The 11020-nt window shown below is 48.8% G+C and overlaps 1 protein-coding gene across 1 annotated transcript; it reads left to right on the top strand.

Annotated features, from left to right (window-relative positions):
• Positions 1-864: 864 nt before the first annotated feature.
• Positions 865-4892, top strand: DPEP3 (dipeptidase 3). The gene is made up of 10 exons (XM_032424039.1): positions 865-1103; positions 1439-1565; positions 2055-2184; positions 2273-2414; positions 2656-2725; positions 2848-3024; positions 3323-3407; positions 3890-3965; positions 4432-4567; positions 4650-4892. The coding sequence occupies exons 1-10, from the start codon at positions 865-867 to the stop codon at positions 4890-4892; spliced, it is 1425 nt and encodes a 474-aa protein (XP_032279930.1).
• Positions 4893-11020: the final 6128 nt, after the last annotated feature.

Genomic DNA, 11020 nt, shown 5'->3' with positions numbered 1-11020 from the left:
AGACCTTTGCCTGGGCTATTGTCCAACCTGGGATGCCCTCTCCACCCCCTGCCAATCCAGACCCCATCCTTTCAAGGCTCCCCTGCTGTGGTGCCTCCACTTCACCAGCACCACCCACAACATCCCTCAGCCAGGATGACCATATTAGAGAAAAAGATGTGAGGTAAACTGACCACGGAGTGGGTAACCCCCTTTCCAAGATGGCTACTAGTAACTAATGTTTAGTATCTAGAGTCTTTTTTTTGTGTGTGCACATATAACACATTACAAAAGCAAATTTCAATACCAGATACTAAAACAAAATGGTTTCCCATAATATTATTCATAAATTTCATTTTTATGAAAAACAAATAAAATCCTTTTTCTCTCAGTCAAAACAGACAGATCCAATTCACTCTTGTTCACGGAATGTTTGACCTATTGCAGGGCGGGGCACCTTCCTGCAACTGAAACCCCACGTGGACCTGCGACCTGTCTGGCTAGGGGTGAGAATGGGCAGACTCCTGGCCTCCACCGCCCTCCCCGCCATCCGTCCGTGGGTCCCAGGAGCCGGGAAGGCAGTAAGTGCAGGGACAGACGCAGGAGCGGAGGGCGCGCGCTGCAGAGGCTGGTGGGGCCCACTGGGGCGCCCTCTCAGTTGGCGGCGGAGGTCTGTGTCGCCCCCTGCGGCCACGCTGCGCGGCGGCGTTGCGAATCCCCGCTCGGCGGTGGAAGCCTTCTGACTCCAGCCCCCTCCTCACGAGGCCGCGCCGCTGGGTCACCTTCATCGACGGTCGGTCAGGACCCCATCGTCGCCCTCTGCCCGTCACCGCCCCTCCTCTCGAGACCGGCCCCTGCCCGCCCGTCCGTTCAACCCTGAGCAGCATGCGGCCCCTGGGCCTCGAGGGTACCCCCGCGCTCCGCTGGCGACCTCTGCTGCGTCTCCTGCTCCTGCTGTCTCTGCTGCAGTGGCGGGTACCGCGTGCCCAGACCACGCCGGGAACCCCCAGAGCCCAGACCACGCCCGGAGCCCCCAGCTCCCGGACCCCGCCGGCCATCTCCAGCACTCCAAGTCTGCGGGAGCGCGCGCGGGCCCTGATGCGGGACTTCCGTCTCGTGGACGGGTGCGTAGGTGCGGTGTGGGGGCGCGTGGAGACTGAGCCCACCCCAGAGCGGGGAAGGAGTTCTCAGCGTGCAGGGCTAGTGAGGAAGCTCCCTCATACCACCCCCTGTATGCACTCTCTCCTCCATCACCCAAGCCCCCTCCCCCCATTCTGCTTCCCCGCCCCGTCCTGGTGTACACCTTCCCCCCTCCAAAAGCTGCACCTCAGGAGTTCTTCCATATTGTCAGTGTGACACGGGGAGGTGAACCGGGAGAGGACAGGCTCAGGTATGTCGACATGCCCTGCCTGACCTGGAGGTCATGTCCCCAACTCTAACCTTGTCTTGATGCCCCCAGCCACAACCATTTGCCCCAGCTCCTGAGACAGCTTTTCCAGAACAGGCTACAAGATGTTAACCTGCGACATTTCAGTCGTGGCCAGACCAGCTTGGACAAGCTTAAGGATGGCTTCGTGGGTGCCCAGGTACCACAGGGATACACAGGGTGCCACAGCATGGCTGCTGGGAAATGTTGGGGCCACAGAAACCTGGATAGGCAGGCCTCTGGGTGATTAGAATCATAGGACACACAGTGTGTCATCATGTGGCTGCCGGGAATGTGGGGGCACTGGAGGCCAAGACAGGCCGGCCACATGGGTGCCCAGGTTCTGTGGAGACACACAGAAAGTGACCCGAAAATCTCTGGTGAGTGTGGGGGCTGCTAGAGCCAAAAGGACATAGTGGATTGGCCTTGGGGCATTCATACAGCACATGGACAAACAGCAGACAATGCTGTTTCACAGTCTGACTGCTGGCGACAAGCTTCACAGTCATCAGGATACCATAGGGTCATGCAGTATTTCATTCTGGGCCACTGACCCAAATGAGTGGCTTGGGGGCTGAGGAGGAATGGCAGGCCAGGGACATTGGAGACCACCCTAATCTCATTTTGGCCCCCCGGGGCCTACCTCTAGTTCTGGTCAGCCTATGCCTCCTGCCAGACCCAGGACCAGGATGCCCTGCGCCTCACCCTGGAGCAGATTGACCTCATTCGTCGCATGTGCGCCTCCTACTCTGAACTGGAACTAGTGACCTCAGCCAAAGGTGGGCTGGCAAATGGGGTATAGTTAGGAGCTCACCCTGGTGGTTCTGGTCCTGGGCCCTGACCACTTGATGATCCATCCTCTTCCAGGTCTGAACAGCACTCAAAAGCTGGCCTGCCTCATTGGTGTGGAGGGCGGTCACTCATTGGACAGCAGCCTCTCTGTGCTGCGTGGTTTCTACCTGCTGGGAGTGCGCTACCTGACACTCACCTTCACCTGCAACACGCCTTGGTGAGCACAGTGCCTGGCCGGGGTGAAATGGTAGACGGCATGGTGGGGCAACGGCCAAAGAGGTGAGGACAGAGGAGTCCACCCCAGCAGGTCCCTCACACTCCCAGAAAGCAGCTGACCCAGGTCCTTACTCTGTTCCGGAGGTGGGCCGGATGGACAAACAGACAGACTGCGGAGCCCCCAGGCTCTGATGCCCATGATGTGGCCTTTGAGAAACTTCCCTCTTCTGGCTGTCCTGCAGGGCAGAAAGCTCCACCAAGTTTAAGCACCACTTCTACACCAACGTCAGTGGGTTGACAAGCTTTGGTGAGGTGAGGACTCCTGTTCCATACCCTACCCCACCTGTTCCCTACAAACACGTAATGTGTACGTATGTGCGTCCTTGACATCTCCCCCACCTCAAAAATAAAATTTAAAAAAACTGTCTCTGCAGAAGGTGATAGGGGAAATGAACCGCCTGGGCATGATGGTGGACTTGTCCTGTGCGTCAGACACCTTGGTACGACGAGCCCTGAAGGTGTCAAAGGCTCCCGTGATCTTCTCCCACTCCGCTGCCAGGGCCGTGTGCGACAGTGTGCTGAATGTTCCCGATGACATCCTACAACTTCTGGTGAGTAGCTACCTCAGCCCTCAAGCCCAGAGCTGGGCGTGCTTCATACAAACATTCTAGACCTTGAACAGAGCTACTAGCCCAGCCCTCCCCCTTGGATGCAAGGCTGGGTAACCCTCCCCCATCTCTGAAAATCAAAGCCAAATCGGCTCCACTCAGGGACCCACAAACCCAGAGGTGAAGCCTCTTCCGCCCCTGAAGCTAGGACTGAGCACTGTCCTACCAGGGCCCCCAGGGCCCAGAGCAGGCCATCAGGCCAGAAGAGCCAAACTGAGTGTGCATTTGTTTATCCCTGTAGAAGAAGAATGGTGGCATTGTGATGGTGACGCTGTCCATGGGGGTGCTTCAGTGTAACCTGTTTGCTAATGTGTCCACCGTGGCAGGTGAGCCTCACTTGGACTTCTGCCCTTCTAGTTTGAGCCTGTGACCGCAGGGGGCCTTCGGGACAGCTCCAGCAGCTCAGCACGCCTGTTGGGCAGTGGGCCGACCTCTGACAACCCAGGGGAGCAGACACAGCTCTTACTGCCACCCAGGTCTGGGGCCACAGTCAGTGCTGGTGTGTTTGGGGGAAGCAACTGCCTCTGCCTCTGAAATTCTTTGCTCTCACCTCTCTGGACAGGAAGGCAGGCTCTCAAGGAACCCAGAGGCAGGGTGGCTTCTGGGCAGAAAAAAATTCTAAAGGTGCAGCTCTGAAGTCCACTGTTGAGCCTATGGCCACTTCAGAACTCACAACTGGCCAGGGGCTCCCTGAAGTCAGCTGCCATGGCGTGGAGTGCTGTGGGCAGGAGAATTGGCCAGGGCTAAGCTTCCCCAGACCAGGGCTAACTCCAGCCTCTGCTGCCCACTAGTAACCCCTACCCCCTAGATCACTTTGACCACATCAGAGCAGTCATTGGATCGGAGTTCATCGGGATTGGCGGAAATTATGATGGGTCTGGTCGGTGAGTGTTTCCCTGGGGTTTGTCTTGGGCAGGACAGCAGGGAGTCCTTTAGTCTCTGTTCCCATGCCATGGTCCTCCCATCCTTCAGACCTTGCCTATAGGCTCTGGTTTTCCAGCTCCCCTGATATCTCTCCACTCCACGGCATGTTTCCTGGGCTCTCCCTGTCCCTCCTGTGGCCTGGTGGACCCACTCCCACTCCAGATCATCACATTCACTAAGTACCTTCCTCCTGCCAGCAGAGCTCATTTGCCCAGCACATGCTCCACTCCCAGCCCAGCAGCTCTGTTTTGGGCCAATCGTCTGCTCAGGGCATAAATGCCACAGAAGGAGTTCCCAAAGTGACATTCAGTAGCCTGGAGGACATGGCCTTCAATTTTGCAAATGTGATTGGGGCTGGTGGGATGGTGGGCCCTAGACCAGGATCAGGGCTGAGGTTCCACAGCTGGCTGACTCACGGCCACACAGGTTCCCTCAGGGGCTGGAGGACGTGTCCACTTACCCGGTTCTGATAGAGGAGTTGCTGAGTCGCGGCTGGAGTGAGGACGAGCTCCAGGGTGTCCTTCGCGGAAACCTGCTGCGGGTCTTCGGACAGGTGGAGCAGGTGTGCTGGGCTGGGCAAAAGGATGGTGCAGTGGTTTGAGCAGGTGCGGGGGCTGCCACTGACTGCTGACTCCCGCCCCCAGGTGAGAGAGGAGAGCAGTGGGCAGAGCCCTGTGGAGGATGAGTTTCCAGACAGGCAGGTGGTCAGGTCTTGCCACTCCCACCTCCTGTCTCAGCCTCAGAGTAAACACCTGGCCACACACCTGGAGGTGACCAAGTGGCCAACCCATCAGGTCCTCCAGAGACCCTCGAAAGCCTCCCCATACTCTGTTCTAGATCTCATGGCTGCTGCCACATTCTCAATCCTCACCCTGTGTCTCTGGTGACCTGGCCAGTCCCCCCGAGGCCACTGCGGCAAAGTCTCACAAAGTGCCCCTCCTGGTCATCCAGACACAAGTATATGCTGAGAATAAACATTTTGGGTGTGGACCCTGGTGTGGAAATCCTTCCTTCTTCCTGGGGAGCAGGGGAGTGGGGTCTGGTGGGCTCTTGGTTGGTGAGGGGTCTTGTAGGTCTAGCCCCAGGTGCTCAAGGTGAGTGGCCTCCAGCTTTGTCTCTTTTGGGAAGCACTGAGGGATCTTACCATATTCTTATGCTAAAAGCCTGAGCCCACAGAAGAGCACAAAGGAATCTAGTTCTGTGTGGTGTCTATCCCATCATGGAATGTGACAATGGGTGGGTTCCCAGTCTCTGAAGGGTTCAAATGTGTGTGTGTGTGTGTGTGTGTGTGTGTGTGTGTTTTAAGATTTATTTATTTATTTTAAAGGGGAGGGGAGAGGGAGAGGGAGAGAGAATCCAAGCCGACTCCACGCTGAGCACCTGAGCACCAAGCTGGAGCCAGATGTGCGGCTCCATCTCATGACCAGATCACAACCTGAGCCGAAACCTAGAGCCAGACGCTTAACTGAATGGGCCACCCAGGAGCCCCGCTGTGTGTGTGTGTGTGTGTGTGTGTGTGTGTGTGTGTGTGTGTGTGTTTAAGAAGCTGAAGCTGATACCATTTATAAAATAAACAGTAACTTGTTTGGAAATGTCAAGAGAGAAAATTTATAAAGATTTTATATTTTTTCAAATAAAGTCCTCATTTGTTGTTAAACTGATTTTTTAGTGGATGGGGAAACATAAAATCTTAAAAAGAAAAAGAAAAGGAAACTAGCACCATTTGCTTGGCTTACTACAGACCCTCCATCTTGGGCCACTTTTCCTCTCCTGATCCACTCAGGCCAGAGCCTGATCTAAGTTCCTTCCATGGGAACTTGAAATTGGGAGAAAGAGAAATTATACTCTCTGTGTATGTATATGTTATATACAGTGCCTATGTTATAAATCATGTCCATATATGTGTAGGTCTATTTTCGAATTCTGTTCCATTTATTTGTTTATCATGGTATCAATACCACAATGTCTTAATTTCACTAACTTTCAAACAAGTCTTGCTATCTGGTAGAATGAGTTCTGTCACTTTAAGGGTATTATTTCAGTCAGTGTTTGATCAGGTAAGTAGATCCACTATGAATGATATAAAATAAGAGATTTATCATAGGGATTGGACTTCATGCATATATAAGAGCCAATGGAAAAATCTACGCAAGGCTGTTTGTTACCTGTGCATCTAGTGTTTGGTCTTAGTCTATACAGATAAGCCAGCCAGAAGTTAGGAGGGAGGTTGGATGTGAGGTGAAGGAGAACAAGGACAAACTGGGACAATTGGATATTCACTGGTGGGGGGGGGGGAGAGAATATTGATCCCTTAGCTCACACCATACAGAATGCAACATACAATATAAAATTAATTTGAATATGTTATTGATCCAAATGTGGAAGGCAAAAGAGTAAAACTCCTAGAAGATAATGTAGGAAAATACTTTGGTGACCTCAGCACAGGGACCCTGGACATAAAAAGCCTTAATGACAAGGAAAATATTGATAAATTGGATAACATTAAAATTAATAACTTACAATTGCCATAAGATACCATTAAAAGAGTGAAAAAGCAAGCCACAGAGTAAGAGAAATTTTCAACATATATAATTGACAGAAGACTTATATCCAGAGACAGACAGCCCAATATAAAAATGGGCAAGATATTTGAATATCTTGAACTTTATAAGAAAGGATATTCAAATGGCCAATGAGAGTATGAAAAGGTAGTCAACCTTATTAGCCACTAAGGAAATGCAAAATAAAACTCATAGTGAAGACAACTAAAAATTTCAACAGGTGAACAGTACCAAGTGTTAGCAAGAATGTGGAGAAACAAGCATACTTACACCCGGCTGGTAGCACTATAAACTGATAAAAACTGCTTTGGAAGACAGTTTGACAGTTTTTATGAAAGCTGAAGACCCATATATCCAAAGACAGTTACACACAACTTGCAAGAATCTCTCAAAGTAATGTTGAGTGAAAGCCAGGACAAAATAATATATCTCATATTATTCCATGTATATGAAGTACAAAAACAGGCAAAAGTGATCTATACTGTTACAGTCAGTTTGGAGGGAGGTAATTCCTGGAACTGGGCATGAGGAAGGGCTTTTGTGTTTCTGGTAAAGTTCTATATCTTGATCCGGGTGCTGGTTGCATGGGTGTGTTTATTTTGTGAACATTCAGCATGCTATATACACATATGGTATATGAATTTTTCTTAATTTATTTATTTTATTTTTTAATTTTTTAATTTTATTTCTTTTAAAGATTTTATTTATTTATTTGACAGAGAGAGACAAAGCGAGAGAGGAACACAAGCAGGGGGAGTGGGAGAGAGAGAAGCAGGCTTCCCGCCGAGCAGGAGCCCGATGCGGGGCTCAATCCCAGGACCCTGGGATCATGACCTGAGCTGAAGGCAGACGCTTAACAACTGAGCCACCCAGGCGCCCTTTATTTTATTTTTTTAAAGATTTTATTTATTCGTTTGCCAGAGAGAGAGAACAAGCAGGGGGAGCGGCAAGCAGAAAGAGAAGCAGGCTCCCCACTGAGCAAGGAGCCTGATGAGGGACTCAATCCCAGGACCCTGGGATCATGACTTGAGCCGAAGGCAGACACTTAAGGTGTCCTGGTATGTGAATTTTTCTGTATGGATATTTTTTGTCAACAAAAAGGTTTTTGGCGATGCCTAGCTGACTCAGTCGGAAGAGCACACAACTCTTGATCTCTGGGTCTTGAGTTCGAGCCCCATGTTCAGCATAGAGCCTACTTAAAAAGCAAAATAAAAACCAGAAAAGGCTAAACTTAATGTTCAGGGATGTATCCTCAGGTTGAGCCTTTAAATAGGAAAAGAAGAAAGTGTTATCATCAAACTCAGATACTTAGAAAATGCCTGAGTTACACCACTTTATGTGTCAATTATATCACAATTAAAAAAAAAAAAAAGACTAGGGGTGCCTGAGTGGCTCAGTCGATTAAGCATCTGACTCAGATTTTCAGCTCAGATCATGATCTCAGCGTCATGAGATCAAGCTCCATAGGGCTCCGCACTCAGCAGGGAGTCTGCCTAGGATTCTCTGTCTCCCTTTCACTCTGCCCCTCCCCTCTGCTCTCTTTCTTTCTCTCTCAATTAAATAAAATCTTAAAAAAAAAAAAAATTCTCTTGGGATGCCTGGGTGGCTCAGTTGGTTAAGCATCTGCCTTCGGCTCAGGTCATGATCCCGGGGCCCTGGGATGGAGTCCCACATTGGGCTCCTCGCTCAGCAGGGAGTCTGCTTCACCCTCTGCCTGCGACTCCCCCTGCTTGTGCTCTCTCTCTTTTTCTCTCTGACAAATAAATGAATAAAATCTTTAAAAAAAAAAAACAAGGGTCGCCTGGGTGGCTCAGTCAGTTAAGTGCCTTCCTTCAGCTTAGGTAATGATCTCCGGATCCTGGAATTGAGCCCCACATCGGGCTTCCTGCTCAGCGGGGAGTCTGCTTCTCTCTCTCCCTCTCCCTGCCTCTCCCTCTGTCCCTCCCCACTGTTCCTTCTCTCTCTCTCTCAAATAAATAAATAAAATCTTGGGGAAAAAAAAGATTACCTCCTCCCCCACCCCCCGCTCACACATGCACACGTGCTATTTCCCTAAAATAAATAAATAAAATCTTAAAAAATAATAAAATACAGATCTCATTTTTAAGTAATCTCTACACCCAACATGGGGCTTGAACTCCTGACCCTGAGATCAAGAGTCACATGCTCCACTGACTGAGCCAGCCAAATGGCCCTCATTTTAACCATTTTTAAGTGTACAAATCAGTGGCATTAATTACACTCACAAATGTACAAACATCATTGGTATTTCCAAAACTTTTTCATTATCCCAAACAAAAACTCTAATCACTAAGCAATAACTTCCCATTTCCCTTCACCTCAGCCCCTGGGAACCTCTATTCTTTTTCCAGGCTCTATGAGTTTATCTATTCTAGCTGACTTCTGTAAGTGGAATCATACAACATCTGTCCTTTTGCATCCAGCTTATTTCATTGAACCAAATGCCTTCAAGGTTCATCTACATTGTAGCATATATCAGACTTCATTCCTTTTTTATGGCTGAAAAATATTCCCTTGCATGGGCAGATCACAATTTGTTATCCACACATCTGTCGATGAAAACTAAGGTTGCTTCCACCTTTCAGCTGTGCGGTGAACAATGGCATACAGGCATGTGTTCAAGTCCTTGCTTTCAATTCCTTTGTCTATATACCTAGAATAGAATTGCTGGATCATATGCTAATTCTGTGTTTAGCTTTTTGCCAAACTGCCAAACTGTTTTCAATGGCAGCCAGCTGTACCATTTTCTATCCCCACCAGCAATGTGCATGGGTTCCAGTTTCTCCACATCCTTGCCAGCACTTATCTTCCATTTTTTTGGTGATAGTTAACCTAAACGGTGTGAAATGGTATTTCAACCACCAACCTCACATTGTGTTCTTTTTTTTTTTTTTTTTTTAAAGATTTTATTTATTTATTTGAGACAGAGAGAATGAGAGAGAGAGAGAGAGCACATGAGAGGGGGGAGGGTCAGAGGGAGAAGCAGACTCCCTGCCGAGCAGGGAGCCCGATGCGGGACTCGATCCAGGGACTCCAGGATCATGACCTGAGCCGAAGGCAGTCGCTTAACCAACTGAGCCACCCAGGCGCCCCTCACATTGTGTTCTTGATGCGCATTTATCTAGTGACTAATGATGAGCATCTTCTCCAGTGCTTATAGGCTGTATGTATGTCCATAAACTCCAAGTCAGTGTCCTTTCCCACCTCTATGAAACCATTTTTGGGCCAGGTTGGAAGTTCATCCTATTCTCCCCAGAACGCCTCATTATGTGAGTAATGAACGTTTCTATAACTCTCTCGGAGTGTGTGTAGTCTTGACATCTGAACCATATTTTAGGGAGGGTGGGTTGGTCCCACTTCTATAGGGTGACCTCAGTGCTTTGTTAGGACAACTGTTTTTTCATCTTGGGCTAAGCTAGCCTGATGAGGCAATGTCCTTATGAAGAGTCTAGCTAATGCCCCGTATATTAAAAGGTCTTTCACTGTAGCTGGTGGGAACATGAACTATGTGAGCTGCAGGAATTGTGGAGCCTACTTCTTTCCAGTGGTTCTTTCCCTGGCCTTGACAGCTTCCTCTTATATGTGTGCAGATCAATTCTCTGGTGGACTCAAGAGGACCTGCTACAGATCTCCAGACCTCTCTCTTTGTGCAGCTTCCTCCTCTGGTATTCTATCCTGCAAATCTAGCTACTTTCGTCTTCCCAAAAGCTGATTTTTTTTTTCTCAACGCAGCAAAACCACTGGGTTCCATTTAGGTTCCCCACCCTTCCTCCCACTCCCACGCTACAGCCTGGAAATTAGGCAATAAGCTAGTGCTGTCATAGGGCTCACATCATTTTTATTTTCCTTTCATCTGGGATCACAATCCTGTACTACCTATTGTCCAATGTCTGAAAATCATTGTTTTATACATTTTGTCAGGAGTTCTCTTTATTTTACAGAGAGGTGAATTTGGCCCCTGTTATGCCATTATGCTTGGAAGCAGAAGTTCTGTTGAGGTACTCCTCACAACCAATAATCAGTTTTTGTAAATGTTCCAAGCATACTTGACAAAAATATGGAATTTTCCAATTGTTGGATGTCGAACTATACACATGTCCATTAGTTCAAGTTCATTAATTGTATTGTTAAAATCTTTTATACCCTTGCTGTTTTTCTCTTGACCTCTTAGTAACCATGATGGTTGTGTTGAAATCTTCCACTGTGATTGTGTATTTATCAGTTTCTCCCTATAGTTTTAGCAATCTTTTTATTGAAGTGAAATTCACATACCATAAAACTAACCATTTTAAAGCGCATAATTCAGTGGCATTTAGAACAGTCACAATGTTGTGCGACCACCACCTATCTCATTCTAAAACATTTTAATCACCCTAAAAGGAAACCCTGTACCCATTAAGCAGTTACTTCCCATCCCCTTGTTCCCCCAAGCA

The sequence above is a fragment of the Phoca vitulina genome, unplaced genomic scaffold, assembly GCF_004348235.1.
Source record: "Phoca vitulina isolate PV1807 unplaced genomic scaffold, GSC_HSeal_1.0 scaffold30, whole genome shotgun sequence".
Taxonomy (NCBI): domain Eukaryota; kingdom Metazoa; phylum Chordata; class Mammalia; order Carnivora; family Phocidae; genus Phoca; species Phoca vitulina.
The sequence above is the reverse complement of the archived record's forward strand: the minus strand, read 5'-3'. Positions and strand labels throughout refer to the sequence as shown.